General features: G+C 40.0%; 1 protein-coding gene across 1 annotated transcript; it reads left to right on the top strand.

Moving 5' to 3' along the window:
* Nucleotides 1-11,565: 11,565 nt before the first annotated feature.
* Nucleotides 11,566-16,157, top strand: LOC147892176 (uncharacterized). Its single transcript, XM_087388807.1, has 6 exons — nt 11,566-12,424; nt 12,754-12,830; nt 13,080-13,116; nt 13,577-13,781; nt 14,320-14,824; nt 15,057-16,157. Exons 1-6 carry the CDS (start codon nt 12,115-12,117, stop codon nt 15,402-15,404), a joined length of 1,482 nt encoding a protein of 493 aa, XP_087244933.1. The 5' UTR covers nt 11,566-12,114; the 3' UTR covers nt 15,405-16,157.
* Nucleotides 16,158-22,999: the final 6,842 nt, after the last annotated feature.

Here is a 22,999-nt window from a genome sequence, read left to right as displayed (position 1 = left end):
ACCCCTATTTACTTATGAACTAAGGTATTTTTTTCTAAACTTGAATTAGAAAAACCCTCCTACTATTGTAATCCTATTAAATCTTTTCCAAAAGTGGAGTTAGAATACCCCTCCTTTTGAATGCATGTGGTAGACTAAAATTTTGGGAGGTGAACCCATCAAGCCCTACTTAACTTCACTCAATACTTGCCTATGATCTTGAATATTCCTTCAATCCCCCCTTCAAACAACGCTTCTCTCCTACTTCCTTGGATTGGCCAGATATATAGCTACAACGATTCACTTATCTCTTTATTTAAGAGTGTGTGACACACACACACACACACACACACACACATGTTACATATGAATTTATGTATTTCCACCTATCAAAAAACTTCAATCATTTATTACTTCAGCAATTTTACTACTCTCCATTAAACTTTGGATTATAATGATCCCTACCGTAGTTCACTCAATTCTCACCTATGACCTTGACTATGCCTTCAATCCCCCTCAAAAGGACCTACCCATACATATGGCTACAACAATTCATTTATCTCTTTGTTTAAGAGAGAAAAAATGGATAAAGGGTTTGGAAAATCTAATGATGTCTATGAAGAAGAAAAAATTGAATGAGTGACAATTCTGTATGTTTTTATGATCATGGGATGTGGTTGTAGTGAGAATAAGTGTAAAAACCATGTTTCCTAAGGAAATACAAAATTTCAAATCTCTAAAACACGCTTGGGTAAACCTGCTCATAGGTTTTTTCTCGTAAAATTGACGTATCCATATATGAGAAAGTTAATAATTGGCTCAAGGTGAGCAAGGGAAGTGATACGGCCCATCCAAGCACTAGGTATCCAGTCAAGCCTCTAAATCTTTGCATGTGCCTAAAAATTTTTGGTTGCCCTTCACACATTATCTACCACATGTATCTCTCAATGGCTTTTTAGCAAGGTCACCAAGTTTTCAAAGATGTACAATCTTATGGAATCCTTCAACTCCCTTGAGCCAAGGATGGATCAACATCATCAAGGGGGCATATTAACAACATTTGTTAGCAATGCCATTCTAGTAGCAGAGTCGGTATAGCTAATGTAGTGCCTTGGAGCCAATGCAGATGACAAGTTGGTATAGCTAAGACTGTGCCATGGAACCATTGGGCCAAAGGATTCCTCTAGCTTTATGAGTTGTTGAACTTCTATATTAGATTCTAATTTTGATTGACATAGCAATGCAAAGTTGGTCACATAGAGATGACCTTGAAGGTGTGGTGGTACATCTTCTTATGCAACAATTTAGGTTCAATCACCTTGACACCACCTTCAAAACGTGGTGGTATATATTTTGATGCTTCTCCATATTTTCCACTTCTTCTACTTTGAATTGGATCACCTATTGAGTTTGTTTTTGAGATACTCATCTTTCCTATCAGTGTCTAACCCATCGATCATATTAACACCTTCCACAATTTTTGGCCAAAGAAAAGTATTGACTAGCCATTTGGTGGCATAAATGATAACTTGACCTCTTTCTTACCCTTCTAGATAGTGATTTGGTTGGAATGCAAATCATGCATAACCCATGTCGATCGGATCCATGGCATACCCAAAAGGATGGGGTGTGCACCATTAATATCCTCCATGGGAATTAGGACTATTATGGTGATGATAGATGTCATGTCTATTGTTGTGATTGTTACATTGTAGAGAACGTCCATCAATTATGCTTGAGCACTGTTGGTCTTCCATTTGAACCTTGAATGGGGCTAGATCCCATATGAAAAAACCAAGTTGCCTACACATTGCATCCGACAATATGTTCACACTAGAGCTACCATCAAGTAACACACCTGAAATTGACTAGCCCCTTAATGTTGACCTAGTATTTGCGATGTTTTCATCATATATTGGCCCTTTTGGTCCACCAGCTGAAAGTTGAAAGTTGGGCTATGTGGAATAGATAGTCATTGGGATTGGTGCCATGACTTGTTAGCTCCCTTGAATTTTAAATTTTCATGCACAATACTTCTTGGAGGATTGGAACAAGACCCAACAATTTGGCTAAATCATCATTTTGATCGATTTGTCTTTTACTACTTCGCACAAGTCGTAACCAGCCTTGGAAGATGACGCTCCCTCCAAACTGTGGCTCACTGCCACATTATGGGGCATACTCAACCTGTGCTAAGAGGATTCCTTGTGTTTGTCAATTTATTGGTACCTTGTAAACTAGGTACCATGCCCACTCCATGGAGAATGCCTTTCTTGGACCCACTCTAATACGATTGCATAAATTACCTTTTGTTCCTACCAATTAATAAATATTTTACCATTCTAAATAGAGCCTAAGTTTTCAAGCAATGTTGGGCTTAATGGAACCTTCATCACCCTTTTCACAACCATGATCGAGGAATCATAATCAGTGGGTAGCTTGTTTTGCTCATCACAATCAACAATTTGGACCATATTTACTTGGGGAGAACTAGCCATTGTAACATCTTTAAATGTGTATAGCGCTGCTCCTTTTTTTCCTAATGTTTTTGATATAACTCACATTCAGTCTTTGTATGACCGACAACTCCACAATAATAACAAACTATTTGTTATGCCTTGCGCCACTATTGGAAGTATGTTGGCATGGATGGTATGGTTGCTCCATGGGGTTGATTGTGTAACAAGGGCTATTGCATAGGTCACGGTTTGTGCTAGAGTGCGGGTGAGGGTCTAGATGGTCTTGTGATAGGAAATATGTTGAAGACACATAGATGCACTCATGCTATCTTTAGAGATACAAGACTTGGAAATCAAAACTTTTTTATCCATCCCCTCTAACTTCTTATTTGCATGTATCCTTTCTTGGTTATGTCATCTTCATTGTCATAACTATTGATTTTGGATGCAGAGAACATTGAATCATTGAGTTGCTAGTTCTCCTTCTTAGAGTGCCTAATCTTGTATACCAACATTTGCTTGGCCCTTAGCATAGACTCAACCACATTTTCCAATCTAAGGGCGACAATATATGTAGAAGACATATAATGCTTTAGGGATAATGGATTGTCATAACCATCACAAAAGAGAGCAAAAATGTATTTGTCAACCCTCAATTTTTTTGGTCCACCTGACCAAGCTTTGAAAGACATGGATTGTGGTTTTATCCTCCTATAATTACCCAAGAAAACATCGCATAGCACATTGTAAGTTGTGAAATGGGCCTTGACATACTGGGTTGTGCAGATTGATTCTTTTCTCTAAAGGGTGTGGAGGAACGTTGCTGTTTTGAGGGCCTAGTTGACCTACTTTGCCACTACAACATTGATTGGCCAAGCACACTCAAACATCAAGATATGGGCATTAGCATTATAAAAAAAGCAGACTGAGAACTTTGGGTACTTGATCATCATGGTGGCATAGGAACAAGGAATATATGGGTGAAATTGAATTAAAGGAGGATATGGTGATGGAGCGACGATGATTCCCATGGTAGCGAAGTAAGGGAAGGGGGAAAACAAATCCTTGGAAGTTTCATCCTCTGAAAAAGACCTACTCATTAGGAAAAAAGGGAGCTCATTTTGGGGCCTTTTAGAAGAGAGAGAAAATAGGCTCTCAACCAATTAGGAGTGGGCCAACGTAACGTTGAAAATTCAACAAAAGAAGATGAAAATAAGAAAAAGAAATAGTACTATATGTTCGTAGAAGCATGTCACATTAATGAGGTGATCTGATTTGAATCTTTAAAAAATTTATTTTCTGTGCAGAATTTGGTGATTCTGACACCGCAGACGCGTCTGGAACGGTCCAAAACCCCAAGAACGGCACTGGAAACGCTGGAATCGGACATTCGGAGGCCCGGAAACGGCCAAAAAAGGCCGAAAAATGTGATTTGCAGCCACAGAAAAGTGTTGCTCTTATATGAACATTGAATGTAAAGCATGTGAAAGAATATATTTATTCCTTTTCACACTGACATTTCTCACGCAAGTATCCATATTTTCTTGCTTTTGTAGAGAGAGAAAAGAGAAAATAGTGAATTTCTTACAGGGCCCCAAAATGAGCTCCCTTTTTTCCTAATGACTAGCTCCTCTGCTAATCTAGAGATGAGGAAAATGTCATTGTTTGTGATAGATATAACCTACATTTGAGTGTGCAGACATGAATCATGTGGTCCCTTATGAAGCTCATGTGTTGCTTGAGTATTATCCTAGTTTTCCTTGTTAACTATGAGTATCGAGGCACTTGTCTTAAAAGAGGTACAATTGGAATGTAATACAATATATCTAAGTGATACCTAAACACTAAAGGAGCTAAGCATAAATAATAAAATAGATGAAACATGAGCAATACTTCAAAAAGAACAATGCTCATTTGAATATGAAGTCCAGTGACTCAAATTATGATAAAACTGAGGTGGAAAAAATCATCTTCTATGATTTCTCACCTTCACAACAAGTAGTTTGCTTTTCACATAGAAACCCTTCCAATGGTCATTTGCAAATGTGTAGTGATGCTGAGCCTATAGACTTAATGACACCTAACTCCTTGAGTGGTGGCTACAATATAACTACCTAAATATTCAGATCTCACAACAATATTGTTTAAGGAAAATCACAAACTAAGAGGTTGGATACATCAAAGTTGGAGTTGGATAGGTTAGATTCGGATGAGTTAGACTTGCTACATTAATGCACATATCTCAAGGGGGTTAGTAATCATATGTAACCCTATCACGTGAGTTCAACAAAAGGATATTAAAAATTTCAATTTTAGAAAAATTAATTTATAGAAGGGAATGTTTAAAATACTTGTGGAAAAAATTTACAAATTTGTATAGAAAAAGGGTACATTTTATTAATGAAAAACTCATAGATAAGGGACTTTACAAATAGGCCTTGAACGCACGTGATATAGAGGGTTTATACATAGTGACCCCCTCGAGGTGCATATTAAAGCACCATTTTTCAATTATGCATTTACATATGGCAAAAGTGGATATTTATATCCCTTTTTAACATCGAGGGGGAAATTAGTAATAAAATATAATGTACTCTAGGGGTAATCACTATGTGAAAACTCCCTATATCATGTGCATTCAAAAAAAGGGCTTTTAAGACCCCTTATACCCCCTTTGTATGTGTATTTTTTGTAACTCCACAAGGAAATAAACCATGTTGTTGAACCTACCTGCTATCTTACATATTGTGGGGGTGACTCCTTGGGATTTACAGAGATTCATTAATGGACACATTGGCATTAAAGAGCCCCGTTCCACCCCACCAACTTTCTTTAAAGATTACAGAACATCAGTATCTAATAATATACCAACATTGCATAATTAAAAAAAATATATTGATAGATATATTGATGGCATTTTATTGGTGGAAATACCAATAGCTATACTGATGCTTCCACACTTAGAAAAAAAATTGTATACAAATTCCATCAAAATTTGTGTTGAAAATTGCCCTATTTATTTTAATAAAAATGGGATGTTATAAGAGGATGAATCTTTTAATAGTTCCATTTCCTTTTCCAATTCAAATGTTCTCAGGCTAAAAAGACAAATAATGAAATAGTTCAAAAATAGTTCTTAGTCTAAAAAAACAAATAATGAAATAGTTCAAAAATAGAATTGCTGATATGTAGCTCCAAGGCTTGCGCTATAGCTTGAAGAATGGATGTAGAAGCCTCAATAAAATATAATGGGCTATTGTAAAAGACAATGAATTTTTCTCACTCTCTTTGTTGCTTAGGAAATCTTACAAGTGGTCAAGAAAATTCAAGGCCAAGAAACACTCACTAATACTTGGTCGAGAAACACTCAAGAAACACTCAAGACAAGCTTTAAAAATGTGATTTCTCTCCTCTTACTCCACAAAAGCATCAAGACAAATTCACTCACAATCACATTGAACTCCAACAAAATCTCTCATAGTCTCTTTTTGAGCTCTTATACCATGATGAGAATAAGGGTGGAATCGAAATGTGTACATGAACTAACTCACATATACTAGCATGAAACATGGAGGAATAGAGAGAGACATGACTTTAGCTGTACATTACTTGTATTATGAGCAAATCTAAGCATATACTTGGGTTTAAGTGCTACTCGCACTCATCTACTTGGGTTTTTAAGTGCTACTCACACTTATATAGTCCATAAGGACTCTTTTTCCATTATGCATTTACTCACACTCATATAGTCCATAAGGACACTTTTTCCATTATGCATTTACATGTAGATATTGAGATTTTTGAGCTCTTATACCATGATGAGAATAAGGGTAGAATCAAAAGGTGTACATGAACTAACTCACATATGCTAACATGGAGGAATAGAGAGAGACATGAATTTAACTGTACATTACTTGTATTATGAGCAAATTTGAGCATATACTTGGGTTGGGTTTAAGTGCTACTCACACTCATATAGTCCATAAGGACTCTTTTTCCATTATGCATTTACAAGCAGATATTAAGATTCCTCTAATTTAACACCAATGTGGGCATAGTAACTACTAACAACCTATCTACCCTAGTGCATAGACTAGTTATAATACTAAGATCCTTTAATATAGTTAACTAATAAAGGTCGTTCGTCCAAAGTATGTACATGAAAAAATATACTTTTTTGGAGCATAATGTGTATGTAAATCTCTTTACAAAAGTTAGTAGTAAGTCTAATTGTATTACATTTGCCCAATGATCTAGTTGACGTTGTTCTTGTAGGCCTCAATACAACTCTTTGTCCTAATTATATGTCAAAAGAGAAAAATTTTACTATGGTTTTCTTGTGCATCAAGCTCAATATAGGTACTAGCTGTTTTAATACCACTCAATTAACTTTAGATATATGATGTGAAACTCTGTCTCAAATCAATAAGTGAGGAGCGATCAAAGCTTTGGAACATTGAATGACATGGACATAAAATGAATTATTTTATTGATTATTATTTTAAATGAATGACGTGGGGTTAGTGTTTAAAACATATCAATTGCTAAGATGCAAGTTGGCTTATTTATTTATTTGAAAATAAGAAATAATTTAGAGCATTTACATGTATAGAATGAACGAATGACATAATCACAATGTCATATAAATTTAGTACGACTTGACATGCTTTTTCAAAGCTAGTACATCTATTAATTCATATTTTTTAAAAATAGCTCATGTAGATTAACTTATTGATTCTCAATGACACCCATGTGTTAATGTGGACCCTCAAACATGCACTTATATGACTTATTGCTAGGTAAATTATGGTCCATACCCATTCGCTCCAAAAGTGTGACCTTTCCCTTGTTTTTCCACTAGTTTTAAATGAAGGTCTCTAAATCAATCAAGTTCTAGTATTCAAAACGTATACAAGCATACTATTCTCTAGGAGAAGTCTGCATCCCATGTGTGGATTTGTGCATGTGCATGTTTGTGTGCACAAGCGTGAGTGTGTGTGTGTGTGTGTGTGTGTACATGTGTGCATGTGTGTATGTGTCTGTGTGCACATCTCATTACCAAAAAAAAGTGTGTGTGCACATCTCGTGCATGTGCCTGCATACATGCATGCATGTGTGTGTGTGTGTGTGTGCACGCACACATGCACGTGCACTTGTGTACAACAATACTTTATGATTGCATGTCTGTTTGCCTAATAGATTACTCTATTTACTTGTCTTACAATGAAATCTTATCTTATTGAAGAGAGTTTGAGTGAGTGAGTGAGTGAGTGAGTGTGTGTGTGTGTGTGAGTGAGTGAGTGAGTGAGTGTGTGTGTGTGTGTGTGTGTGTGTGTGTGCATGCATGTGCGCCCGAATTTGTGTGTACATGCCCGTTTGTGAATAGTCACAAGAAAAAATAATATAAGGGAAGTTGAGTTATTTGATTTTGTTCATAACCTTGATCATGGTTCTGTATGATAATGTAGATGTACACATGTATGAGTATCTACATAGCATGTTAGACACAATAGTATTTTCTCTCATGTATATGACTTGCAATTGTGACGTATTACCTTAATCATTAATGTTGAGATAAAAAAGGGTTAGCTTTTGACTTAAGAAACGGGTTTGATACTGAAAATAACATTTCTTTAAGGATGATTGGATAGTTTTATAGATTGTTTTGTATCGGATCTTTGGGGACTCACTCAATGATACTATAATGTATCACGTATGTTCACTAGAAATGATTTCTTAGTTAGACCATTTCAAGAAAATTTACAGAAGTTTGGATCTACGAGAAATTTTTTGACAAACATGTATGCATTTTAAATTCCTAATATTTATAGATAAGGTCCTTCAATAATGATACTCGATTGGATGTGCTATATAAGCATTTTGTGTCAGAATAAGATACCTTTAGATAATTTACTACATTGTATGTTTTAGGAGTAAATTAGATTCTTTATTTTGATGGGACCTTTCATTTTTACCATCAATCCATGAAACTACTATCTTCGGCCCATAAAGGTACCATAAATCTACTAGATTTCATAGTGATGATTCCAAGTTCATGCTACCTCTCAAAGTTTAAGACATCCAATTTTATTTTTATTTTAAGCATGCATACATAAATGTAAGACAATATTCTAATAAAATTTTTAGACCGTATAAAGAGGACAATAATTAATGCGTCACGAACTAATTAAACACCTCTCACATTGAAAAGAAAAGACACATTATAAGTGTTTTTCTTAATGATAATGCTTTAATTAGAAAAGGATATGATCATATCTAGTTGTTTAAACTTTAGAGACACTCTAAAGAGTCAACATTTTGGGACAATGAAAATATTTGAATGGTTAATCATGTTGTGGTAACATTAGAACAAAATTAGTTATAATCAAGTTAAAGAAAGAATTCCAAAGAAATATACCCTAACATTGGAGAAAATTGATGGGATGTAGACCAAAGATGTTACACTTGAATAAGAAGGAGATATTAGAATCATAAGGCTCTCATTAAAGTATGAGATGTGACAATGGGTTCCTAGATCTTAAATATTCAAAGACAAAGTCAACAAATCATTCTTGTGCAGTATTTTAGAGCCAATTCATTGTCAATGAACCCCCATCGTATAGATATGAAAGGAGATAATGTGAAGACCATAAGGCAACAAAATGGCAATGCATTGAGGTCAAACAAAAAATTGTGATAAAAGATTTATTTATGGTTCATCGTAAGTATCAAAATGTCTCTCAAACTCTATATATATGTTCATATTAGAATCACAATGTTACTAGAACTTAGTCTGATAACCTTAAATGCTTTGTGGATGTTTTTATCTAGTTTATAATCACATGCAAAAGCATAGTTAGAACCCGGTACATTTGAGAAAGAATCCTTTTAGAAACCGTGATGCTCTAATATTTGCTTGAGCATTCACTACGTACAACCTCATATAGCACGTATGTGCACTCAAGGCATATTCATATGCCCCTTATGTCGCTTAAGAGTGTATATTTTCTGTAAGTCCACATGAAAATAAAATTCCCTTTGTCAAATGTAATTGCTATCTTACATATTGCTTAGTGAGCTTTGAGGGAATATTTGACACAAAATTAGTGAATTTGCGACTGGATCATTTAGTTAGGCTTTAGGTATGGGTCATCACTATCCTTCTTATATTGTGTGTGTGTGTATGTGTGTGTACGTGCGCGCGTGTGTGTGTTTTCACCTCTTCTGAGGTTTCCCATAAAGGAATATAAGATTCACTTAAAAATAAAATAAAATTGTGTGTGTGTGTGTGTGTGTGTGTGTGAGAGAGAGAGAGAGAGAGAGAGAGAGAGAGAGAGAGAGAGAGAGAGAGAGAGAGTTAAATAGAATTGCGTGATAGGTATATATCGAGCTTTTAGAGGGTACCATAATGGATAGGCTCTTCCATTGTGTAAATGTCCTTTATTCGAAAAATGCAATTTATAAATAATATATTAATGTTATGAGATTCAGGGAGATGATGACATCACATTTATGTGTGTAGAGTTTTTGGGGATTATAGATAAATGTGTTTGCATAATATGTACAATATGATTACTTAAAATCAACTTGAGTGAGTTGATGTGATGTACTTTTTAAGTGGACCTTTGGCTATTTATCTCATACAATAATTTTTGGAAATAAAGAATTCCTTATTTTTAATAAAGATGTTGCATCTAAACCAAATATAGAGTAAGCATTTAAATTTAGTCAGCTTTATATCTATGTATATGTATTTGGATTGATAAGGTTGGATTTTCTTTTTTTGATTCCTTGCCTAAATTTGCCATTTTGAACCATGTCTCCTTGGATGAAGAGTAGATGTTTTCTTATCTAGCCAAGAGAACTATAAAGATTATAGGTACCCATCGAAAACCTTTTTGTTATCGGTGCGATGGGCACTATTAAAGAAGTGATTGAAACATCAATGTGTTAAATAGCTGGAGGCGAAGAATGGTTCTTGAGCTATAGTTGTTAAATTGGGGTAGAGGAGAGTGAAAGGCCATTAAGTGGAAAAAACATGAGAGAAGAATGATGTGAATGATGAGAAAATGAGTGTACGATCGAGGAGGACGAGGGGGAGGGGGTTGCTCAAGTGATGGGACATGTATGTCATTTTGAGGGGGTTTGAAGAGAGGGAGAGGATGGCATGTTTGTTGTGTACTATGGGAAAGGGTTAGGTGAGATTAAGGAGAAAGGGGATGGAAGGGAGAAGGCCACATGGTCAGGGGATTATTTTGGTGTTAAGCGTGGTATGAAGGGGAGGGAGGGGGTATGAAGGAAGGGTCAAAGGAGGGCAAAAATATCATGTGTACACTCAAGGCACCTTCTTCTTTTCTTGGAAAGAGAAAGTTAGTATATTCAAATGTGCAAGCATATTAGCGATGCTTGTCTAGTATGTGCACTTGCATAGACAACTCCGGAGCCTTTGTAATGAGGATCCGAAAGGAGAAAAGATTAGTGCATTTGATTTCATGAGTAGTGGGGGATGAAAAAGCGTGCAAGAGGGGAGTAACAAAATTGGTGAAGCGGTGAGCAAGTACAATGGCTCGTCTTATTTTTTTGAAAGAGAGTACACGAGTTCCTTTCTCGCCATTTCTTTTATACGTTAGATACTTTCTCGCCTTTCTTTTAAATGCTAGTTTAAGTAAAACAAAAGGGGGAAGACGAAGAGGGGGTTAGAACTTAGAGTGGAAGAGAACCGGAATGTGAGGACGGGAAAAGGGGAGCGGGAAACCGGGCGGTTTGACGGCGAGGTATGTCGGCGGCGGGTGTCGGGGAGGGTGGTGGGGCAGGGGAGTGCCGCCGGTTTGGCGCCGGGGGCCCCGGCGGCCGACAATGGAAGCGGCGGCGGGGGAAGAAGAAAAGGGTGAATAGTTTAGCGAGTGAAACGGGGAGGGACGGCCAAAGTTAGCGGTGGGTTTGTCAGGAGGGTAGGCCAAAGTCACAAGGGTAGAGTGCGGCAGCGCAGGGAGGTGGCGCGCCGCCGATATAGTGCCCATTTGCGCCGCCACCTCCTGCAGCTACGCCTCCACTGTGCGGCTTTTTAACCCGTAGAAGACGTAGCGTGCTGACCCAAAAGAACCTCATCTGCTCCGATCTTGTTCGGGTCCGCGTTTTCTCCTCGCCATGCATCAGTTCACATTCCGTCTTCAACGTCACCCTCCTCCTTAGATCGCCTCTCGTAATTACTCTCTAGCTGCTATACGCTCCTCCTCCTCCTGCTTCTTCGATCTCCTGTAGCTCCTCCGATCTACCCTCTCCTCCACCTCCCCCCACTTCATCTCTTCCTCCTCCTTCGTTTCCTTCCCCAGCCTCTCCTTCCCTCATCAATCACTACCGCCCATCTCTCACACACCACCATCCCCTCATAGCTACCTCCTTCTTCTACTCCCCTCTCCCCCTCCCTCCCCTATTCACCTCCTCACACCTCCTCCCTCCTTCCCTCCCTCCTCTCTCCCTCCTCCTCCTCCCCCTCCTCCTCCTCTTCCACCCTTCTTCCTCCCTCCCCCTCGATCCGCCTCTCCCTTCCTCCCTCCATAACAATATATTGCATCGCTTGCTGCAGTAGTTTGACTCGTTTCTCCTACAGGTGTTTGCTACTAGTAGTTTCTGATCCTGGAGATGAGGTGATCAGTAGACGTCTCTCCTCGAGGTGATGTGTAGGATGCAGTTTTTAGGTGACCACAGTAGTAGCACTAGCGATGGATTCAAGTGGGCGCAGGGTTCCAAGAAGCCCTCCTCCTCCAGTAGCGATTTGGATGACGCTCCCGAGCCCATGCCTGACCTGAACAATTGTGGCACCGGCGGCCGAAGTTCCAGTGACAACTGCACAAACGGAGGAACAGCTGGGAGAAACGGAGGCACAGTTAGACAATACGTGCGCTCCAAGATGCCTCGACTACGGTGGACACCCGACTTGCATCACTGCTTCGTTCATGCAGTTGAGCGCCTCGGAGGCCAAGATAGTAAGGTTCTTGACTCCCGATTACAGTGGATAAAATCGAGCTATAATTTAGCCTGGGATTTGTCCCAAAACCTACGCTCCCTCCACAAGTTAGCCTTCACGCTGCCGCTCCTCCTTCCTCAGGGCCAAGGAATCACGTCGTTGTTCGAAAACCCGCAGGCTGTTTCGTCTTAATCCCCTCATTCACGGTTGAGCTCGTCCCACAAATCACGGCATTCAACCCACAAATTCATCCCAGGGTTTTCGTTTTGGTCTTATTTTGCGGTAACTAGCCCTGAACACTGAACAACCCATGCCAATCTGACGAGCCCCTGGACATTTGCTGCGCAGGAGCGACACCAAAGTTGGTTCTTCAACTGATGGATGTGAAAGGCCTCACAATTGCTCATGTGAAGAGCCATCTACAAGTAAGCGCGTCCACACGGCCTTGAAAAGTTTTTCCATCTTAAGGAGCAAACGCAACACAAACTACATGATCCGTTATCTTTACAAGCTGCTCGTCTAAATCTTATATTGCCCACATATACTACAAACTGCTTTCCGGTTGCTCAGGCCTGTCGTTGGTTCCATTGCTCGAGAATCTAAGAAGTAATTCATTTAACCTCGATGATGATCTGTTGCTTGGCTAACCATTCAAAATACATGGATGGCTGCAGATGTACCGAAGCATGAAGAACGACGAGAACGGAAACAGTGAGCACCTAGCCTCTAAATGTCCAATCTTTTTAAGACTTGAACTCTTTTACATTCTTGTGAAACAAATTCCAGAATGAAACGATTTGCTTCTGTGAATGCTTCCTAGAAAAGCGGGAGCTCCACAATTCATATACTGCCCTTGTAGATCTGTTCTCGTCCAGCTGTTAACTACGTCAGAACTTTTGACTAATACATTGCAAATATGGCTTTTTGAAACCTTGCTTGTGATAAATCGCTCTTTCTAGTAGGAGGATGGATGACTAATTCGCCTTAGGCTGTGTCGGGTGAACTAGATCAGAGAGGAATCAGCCAGACTCTCTCACAATTTTCGTTCGATCATGGGCGCTTTGTTCTACATTACAAGCGTTGAAAAATCACTCAAATTAGTCTTCGTGATCTTCTTATGCCTCGAATGCGCTAGAACCACTCCAACAAAGCAGTCTTCTCGTTTGTGCAGGTTTCCCTGGATCATCAGCACCGTCAGAGGGAAAGGCAGAAGCGCAAAACACTTCGGAAGCTTTTCTCAACGGTAGAGCTCGCGGTCTGGAGCAGAACGACCTTGAAAGCGTTGTAGGCAGAGATCACGATACGGAGTTGCGGCAATTTCAGAATTTTCTTCATAGATCCGTTTTTCAACCTCTGGACCCTCGGATTTCTTTAAGGTAATTACGCATGGACCGCGCACGACGACTGTTTAAACAATGTGGACGTGAATTTGCAAGATGATTTTTACCGAGTCTTGTGTGGCTCGATATGATCAAAAGTTTTTCCTCCCGGCTTGGAGTCAATTTAGATATGTTTGCTATTTCTCCCCAATGTGGCTACAGGGCTACATGGTTAATACGCTCATCACAACGAGTTGGAATGCTACGTGACAGAATTACAAAGTGTATCACAGATCCTGCACACCACTGAATGCTAATTCTGTCTCATTGCTAAAGCGTATTCTGGGTTCTCAAATTATCATCAGGGGGCTACCCCACGACTAACGTAGACAAAATAATGAATTAATGGCGCTACGATTGTGAAGAGATTCAGCTAGCGACGGCCATGCATCACCACTCACGTTGCACCATTGTCAATGGTGATACACCCCTGGTCCAACGTTTACAGGCTGATTGCATTTATGAATGTTAAGACAATGTATTTGCACCGTTTCGAGCTGTAATAAGCTGAACCGTTTTGGTTATATTTGCACAGGCAGGAGGCAGACTGGCTAACTCGAATCTACCCGTCAAATGGTAACACCAAAGGTCCGCTAAGCTGGACGGACAGCATGCGTCTGGACTGGGCAAAGCTGAGAGGAGATCAAGGGGCAGGACCTCAGATGATTTTTGGAGATACCCATGCGGAGTTTCTGAAGAAGCCGCAACTGACTGTCGACTGGGAACGACCTAAATCTACCGTGAATGGAGACTATATCTATACACAAGCCTCTTCGTGCTTGGCTGGAGAACATGGCGGCAACTATAAGACACCGCACAAGAGATTTCATTTGGAATCGGATTGCGAAAGATGGAATGCATCCGGCGCTAAACGACATCAGAGTGTGCAGGCTACTAATCCTCTTGTCCAGGTTAATCAGCTCGTCGACAACGGCAACGTCTCTCATGCTAGTCGATTGATCAAAGCGAGTGCGGGCGCAGGAGGCCACCGAATGGACTGGCAATCCGGCGTTCAGGACCAGCTGGCTTTGCAATTGCAGGTTTGCACGACTTCACTCACCCTGACCGTAACTGCTGGTGCTCGAGTGCTCTTCGCCGGAAACCTAAACTTCTCCATCTCTTGCGAGTTATATTCTCCGGATTTTAAATAGCTAGCTGAAATTGCTTGCTCTTGCCTCCCTCCTTGCTTTAACTCCCTGGCTTAGTGTCCCTCCTTGTGTAGAACGCTACGATAATTGCTAGTGCTTATTGCAAGTTGCGTATTTCTAACAGATGCAGCGGGGTCAGCAAACCTCGCGACAACCAGATCAAAGAACAAATATGGGGATTCACGGTTTGCATCCGCCCACAACACCTTGCGAAGGAGAGCCCAAGCTGCTTCAGACCTTACAGCTTTTGCCGCCCCACGAAGGCGAAAAACTAGACTCAGCTGTGGAAATCGACAGCTCTCTCTCCCTCTCGTTACATTATGCGGGTTGCAGCAAGAACATGCACTCCACGATCATCCAAGAGGTACCGGATCTGAGATTGCAAATCCATGCGGACGAGAGCAGGAACAGCCGTCCAATCGATAGCATCACTTTGGATTTGACAATGTCTATTGGCTCTGGTATTGTTTGAAGACGCTCTTCTCATGAGGAACCAGCGCATTTCCTAGTTCAGATTCTAAGGTTGTCGGGACTTCAGCTGATCGTCGGGGGTACCCTCCAATATCGCTTCATTTATTTTCGAGAAGTCATCGGTGTATTTTCTTTAAGCCACAGTTCTGTTCACACGCTCAGAATTCATAAAATCGGCCATTGAAATCAGCTCTTGAATTGAGCTCTCAAGGCGTTCGTGAGCTGCCTACGTCCAACAAACAGGAGAGTCCGGGGACTGGCAGCTAGGTCTGCCTTGTCAATTCTCAAGAGCTGCTTTCAGTGTCCAAGATAGCAAAGGGTCTTCACTGACTCAGTTGAAGCAATAGAACACAGTGAGTATGGATGTTGGCCCTTTTCATTGGGAAGCTTGCAAGAGACAGGTACTGGGGCCTTTTGATCAGAATGTTTGTGATGCAGCTATACTGATCAAAATCTGATGAACAGTCGTTCGGATTGCTAGGCCCTAGATCAAGGCCCAGCAAACAATGTTCCCATATTCACAAACACTGTATACATTAACAATATGCTTGTGTATTTTCCGTCAGAGCCTGCTCCAATACCTGTCTTTCTTAGTGAAACAAAGCCCACTCTCTAATGCCCACTCTCTAATTATAGTCATCTTCTAGTGCAGTTCCTGCTTCAACGTTTGTTTTTCTTTGAGAAAGAAGACAGTCTCAGAATATGTACGACAGATGTTCGGATTCCTGGCCGGTAATTACATACTGTTCTTGCTCTTGGGTTTATCTTACATATGGTAGAATCAGGTCTGTTTATTGCTAGAAGAGTCTGTCTACAATCCTCCAGTTACTCTTCATTGCTGTTAAATTTTATCATGAAAATGCTGTACGAGTATCAATTGTCATCTCTAACGAGAATTAACCCTGAGGGGTCATTTTTCAGTAGTTGTTAACATTTAGTCCAAGTCAGGGTTACTCATCAGCGCATGCGGCCTCTTGCTTCCTCTGGTTTTGGCATTCAAGAGTTCCCATCCAACTTTGCAAACTTCCACACACAGCGTATCAATAGGTATGTAAGTTTTCATTCTCCAAAGAAAGCTAGGAACTGTACCTTTTCTTCCTAGTTTCGTTGAAAATTTAAGGAATGCCTAATTGGATAATTCGCTTGCAAGCAGTTCTGCTGTTTGAACCTTTGAGAATGTTACAAGAGCGTAAGCCGAGGAAACAACACAGCAAGAAATTGGAAGCCCACATTTTTGGGCCTCACGCCATTGAAACAACACTCAAACTGAGTACGGCACAATGGACATATGCCATATTTTCGCTCGAGCTTTCGTTTCACTTGAGAAGAGTACATATAATTGCGTCCATTGATCACTGAAACGACGCTATATACGAGGAGAATCCTTTCTCTCCCTTCAAATGGGAGGACGAAATATCCTTGCAAAGTTTTAGGGCATATAATTTATAGATAGGGTGGCACCTATCGGAGAGCAACCAGATATTGATTTTGATGAGAGGTTCAAATTCTTGATGCATACGACATAATATACATCCATATGTAATGTGATGAGAAAGAAAATGCTTGCCAAATACCATTGTTCATAAGCCTGAATTTGAGTATATTGGCTTTCCCTCCTAGAACTCCATCTTCGTCAAATGTCTATTGTGGTTTTCCTATGCTCCTACTATCAAGCTAGGATGATTTCAAGATGGGAGTAGCCACTTTTCCCCATCTTGGAGCATGCCATCAAGACCTAGGAACTAGAATGGGATCGCTTTTCACCTCTCAAACACATGAAATGATGCCATAGCTCCTCTTTACCGTTAGCACATTATGGGATGGGAATAGGATAGAAATACATTTAAATATGGTTGGGATCCACTATTGCCCATTCCCATCATATTTCATCATATGTGCTAAGACCCTTGGTATACAATTATATGAAAGGTAGGGCTTGGATAGGGACTCTTCTAACAACCTCTATTAGCGACACTAAAATCATTTCACACAAAAAGATTACATAGATATTTACATTTTACAAGTTTTGAAGACAAGTTATTGCGCTTCTTAGAGGCAAATCCTCAAATTAACCTAGTATGTTCTTTCCATTGTACTAGATGTGAATCAATGCTTTTTGGTTCGTATTCTCACCATACCCTAATATAGAGAGTTATTATACAAAAGACTATCACATATGATCTAAATATATTCTTGATCTTTCACACATCGTCCATGTGGATTCTAACAATGGTGGTGCCTTACATGAAAGTCATGCCTAAGAGCAATGCATTGTCAAGGCAAGAGCCTACACACATTGTTCCTATCACGTCCTTTCTTGATTACATCATTATTGCATATGACCCCATTTGTATTGCTTTTGTAATATGTCTCTACACTTAGATTTCTTTTTTCCCTCCCAAATGCAGAGCAAAGTGTGAAATTAAAATTTTCATGGCTTCATAGAAATTGTCAGTATTATTGTCATCATTAATGTCAGTTTTGCTATCGATATTGACATTGATACCCATGTCCATATCATCAACACTAGATTTTACTGAAGTAAATATCGATGATAACAAAAACATGTTCATTGATGGTAGTTTGGATCAGGATATCGATGCCTTTATAGACATTAGTATTCTTTTTAACATACAAAAAGTAATTTTGAAAGCGCCAAAAATCACATTGCCCAAGATTTTATGGCATTTTAAGGATTAAAATAGTGAGCACATCCACAACAAATTTGGGATTAAAGTACCTCATATAATCATGATCAAATAAATAAATGAATTATCATAATGCAAGTACAAGTGAAAGGGCAAAGGATGAAAAGTACTTTTTATAATTAATTAATTAAGAAGAAATATTTACATTGTGTGTACATCTTCAACCAAGTCCATCATGCCAGATAAGAATATCATTGGTTCTATCGTTAGATAAGCATTAGCTAAGCTTATTAATTGATTTTGTCTTGGTGTAGTGTACTATGTTCAATGCTATATGGTGTGAAGGCAAGCATTTTCGAACACAACGAATTGATGATAAGAGAAACACACAAGATTGTGTCATCATTGCTGTCTTTGAGGGAGCCAATGGAGCCATGGATGATTATTGTGGCATAATCCAAGATATTATTAAGCTTGACTTTCAACGCTTCTTTGTGTATGTTTTGGATGTCAAGTGGTTTAAGGATGTGGTAGAAAGAGTCCCTAATGCAACAACCCAATGCCATGCAAGTGGCTTTAATGTAACTATTGACTCCATAAAGTTTTGGCAAAGTAAGAAGGACACACTAGTACTACTGCAACAATGTGAACAAGTTTTGTACACACATATAAAAATACTCACTTTTAAATATTTGATACCTTCGATGCAAGGAAAATAACATGATTATATTTGTGTTTGAATTAGGTTGTCTATCAACGAATGCTAGATAATAATAGGTGGTGGCATGTCATACCTATTACACCATACACCACGTTCCAAAGTGATGTATAGGACATTTACTAATATGGAGCATATGGAGGATGATCATGGCCATGAAGTTGATGATGACCGTGACACGAGAGAGGAGGATGATCATGACATAGGGGATACAGATATTGAGGCCATTACCCGTGAGGATGAGCCTACCATTGGTGATGCCGATTTCGATGAGCACATGAGTAGCACAAGTAGTAGTGGGCTGAATGTATTTGTAGATCTCAACACTGGTTTGGATTTTGAAGTAGATAGTTTGGCAAGGATTGATCTCATTGAGGATGAGATTGAACCGTAGCCGGTCATTGATATTGGCAAAACTATTTTACATATTATCTCATTGTCCTCTAAATTGCTGAAGGTCCTAACTTATGCATAACATTCTATATACTAACCTTGCTCATGCATCCCCTAGCATACTCCCATTCTTCCATTGTGATATGCATCCCCTCATCTCTCTCTGCTCTCTCCATTTCGTCAAGTAGCCAATTCACACACAACAACACAAAGCAACTATAGACGCGCTTGGTAGACGCGCAAAATAGCGGGCGCATCTATAGGCGTTGCTCTAGTAGAGAAATTACAGGCGCGTCTATAGGCACGGCTAAATGCTCGTCTATTTGCGCGTAAATCACCGCGTCTACTTGCGCGTTTGACCTGAGAAAATACGGGCCTGTCTAACATCCTGTTTATTAGCACGTCTATTTGCGCGTTTATTTGCACATTTACACTGAGACTCAGACGCGCATTTAGACGCGTAAATAGATGCGCTCCAGAGAATACAGAAAGTGAGAGTTTGGTGTACATCATTGCTTTCCAAACATTGCCCATGATTACCAAAGCACATAATTTTTTGCAAGCCCACATATACAAGAATTAAGTGAAATGAGGAGAATGAGACAATATGTAAAATAGTTTTGCTAATATCAATTGTGGGGCTACGGTTCAATCTCATCCTCAATGAGATCAACCCTTGCAAACTATCTACTTCAAAATGCAAACAAGTGTTTAGATCTACAAATACATTCAACCCACTACTACTTGTGCCACTCATGTGCTCATCGAAATCAACATCTCCAATGGTAGGCTTGTCCTCACGGGTAATGCCGGCCTCAATACATTCAACCCACTACTACTTGTGCCACTCATGTGCTCATCGAAATCAACATCTCCAATGGTAGGCTACAAATACATTCAACCCACTACTACTTGTGCCACTCATGTGCTCATCGAAATCAACATCTCCAATGGTAGGCTTGTCCTCACGGGTAATGCCGGCCTCAATATCTATATCTCCTATCTCATGATCATCCTCCTCTCTTGTATCACGGTCATCATCACGTCCATGGCCATGATCATCCTCCATATGCTCCATATTAGTAAATGTACTATACATCACTTTGGAACGTGGCATAATAGGTATGACATGCCACCATCTATTATTATCCACCATTGGTTGATAGACAACCTAATTCAAACACAAATACAATCATGTTACTTTTCTTGCATCAAATATTTAAAAGCGAGTATTTTTATGTGTGTGCATAGTACCTGTTCACATTGTTGCGGTAGTACTAGTGTGTCCTTCCTACTTTGCCAAAACTTTGTGGAGTCAATAGTTACAAAGCCACTTGCATGGCGTTTGATTGTTGCATTAGGGCCTCTTTCCACCACGTCCTTAAACCACTTTACATCCAAAACATACACAAAGAAGCATCGAAAGTCAAGCATAATGATATCTTGGATTATGCCACAATAATCATCCATGGCTCCATTGGCTCCCTCAAAGCTAGCAATGATGCGGCAATCTTGTGTGTTTCTCTTATCATCAATCCGTTGTGTTCGAAAATGCTTGCCCTCACACCATATAGCATTGAACATAGTGCACTGCACCAAGAAAAAATCAATTAAATAAGCAATCTAAATTATAAAAAGCTCCTAACTTATGCATAACATTCTATATACCGACCTTGCTCATGCATCCCCTAGCATACTCCCATTCTTCCATTGTGATATGCATCCCCTCGTCTTTCTCTGCTTTCTCCATTTCATCAAGTAGCCAATCCACATGAATATCCTTTGGAAGTGCTCTTAGACACTGAGGGTATGGCACACGAGATCCGTGGTGTGTACGAAAGAGGGCCCTTTCTTCTTGTCTTCTTGCCTTTGTATCCTCGTATCTTGTCACCCATCTTTTCATCACATCACTATTAAGAACGCAAAAGAGGTTGATACTATTACGCAACTCCGTGTCTATTACTTTGTTGCGTCCTTTTCCTTGAGGCACAATAGAGGTCATCCTTAGGTCTTCATCATCTCTCCATAGTCGTGGGAGAGAGCTATCCACATCAACAAGAAACTCAGAAATATATACAAGTGACTCTTGTACCAACCAACCCTCGGCCATGCTACCTTCGGGTCTTGCATTTTGTCTCACGAAGCCCTTCAACGTCTTCATGAAGCGCTCGAGGAAGAACAACCATCGTGCATGTATAGTACCGCATATAGCAATCTCATCCACCAAATGTACTATGAGATGTAGTTGGCTGGTGAGAATAGAACGTGGAAATGTCTCCTCCACTAAACAAACCGCCTCCACTGACATAACTCGAGCATTCTCAAGCGTGGTGGGATCTATTTCCTTTGAGCTCACATACCTCACAAGCTCGCCCATCTTGTAAATACAATCTTTCACGTCCTTTGATGCACTATGTGAAATGCTAGTAGGTAGTATGAACTGAACCCGCGAGGAGGTGGTTGATTAGTTGCTTATAGCTATTCACTCACAAATTTGAAATGTGAGTGATTGCGGGAGGACTTCATTCCAAGGGGCAACATATCTAGGATGATCAAGTGGGAGAAATCGATGGTGATTCTCATAGATGACCTTATTCAATGCGTCTGCCCGTGAGGCAACTAGTGAAGGACCACAAATAGGACATGCATGGTAACCCGATGTAGTGAGACCTGAAACAATAGATGCAATTAAGAGTGGAAGGTGGGTTTAGGGTGCCACGTCCTTTGCCTATTCATAATTAAAAAATGCAATGCTTACCTGAACACTCGCCATAGCCTGGGAAGTCATGCATCGTCCACATCAAGACTGCTTTGCAGTTGAAGTCTCGTGATGAGGGAGGCCTGCTCACATCATGCACCTCGATACCTCTCCAAAGTATCTCTAGCTCATCAACTAGAAGGGACAGCATGACATGTCCTTTCTTAATAGCCATAGAGGGTAGAAGATTGTAATTCACCAATACCATTGGCCATACACTATAAGACGTGCTTTTGAGACCAAATGGGTTCACACTGTCCATACCCAATCCAAGTCTCAAGCTCCTAGGTTCTTCCTTGAAGCTTGGCCATGTGTCTTCAATATGCTTCCACGCAAGAGAGTCCGCGGGAGTTCTCCACTTGCCATCGGTTGATCGATGGGAGGAATGCCATGACATGAGCTCTGCAATAGATTTGCACTTGAACATATGTTGGATGCGAGGGATTATGGGAAAATGTCGCAATACCTTACGAGGCACGTCCAAGGTTTTGAGATCTGCTCTATATCTTGTCTCTCCATAAGTAGGACACTCTCTTGCATCCTTATGTAGTCCACGAAACAAAACGCAATCGTTGACACATGCATGGATGCGCTTGTAATCTAATCCTCCAAGAGAGGTCACATGTTGCCTTGCCATATCTCTTGAGGTCGGTAATTTATTCTCCCTTGGAAGCATTTTACACAATAGCCTACACGTGAAGACCATAAATGAGGAAAAGCATTCGAGTAATTGACCCACGTGCATAATTCACCATGTTTGCAAAATCGACTTTAAAGCTTACTTGAGTAATGCATTCAAACTTGCATTGCTCCATCCATAGATGGTTTGCAAGTTTAGTAACTCAAGGGAGGCACGTAGAACAGAGAATGTGCACCCCTCAAACAGTGGAGTCGATGCTGCGGTAAAAAGATCATCCTGCTCCATGCTATTATCCCTCCCTTGATGGACATATAAATCCCGCACCATATCATCAAACACCTCCTCCTCCACGGCTTCATGAGGTAATGGCGGAGGGCTACTATCACCATCACTCCATGCATCCGTAACGGTCCCTCTTGAAGATCCCACCTCATATCGC

The sequence above is a fragment of the Dipteris shenzhenensis genome, chromosome 17, assembly GCF_047967505.1.
Source record: "Dipteris shenzhenensis isolate YYH24624 ecotype China chromosome 17, Dip_SZ_1.0, whole genome shotgun sequence".
Lineage (NCBI taxonomy): Eukaryota > Viridiplantae > Streptophyta > Polypodiopsida > Gleicheniales > Dipteridaceae > Dipteris > Dipteris shenzhenensis.
Note: the sequence above shows the minus strand (reverse complement) of the source record. Positions and strands in the feature narration are given on the sequence as shown.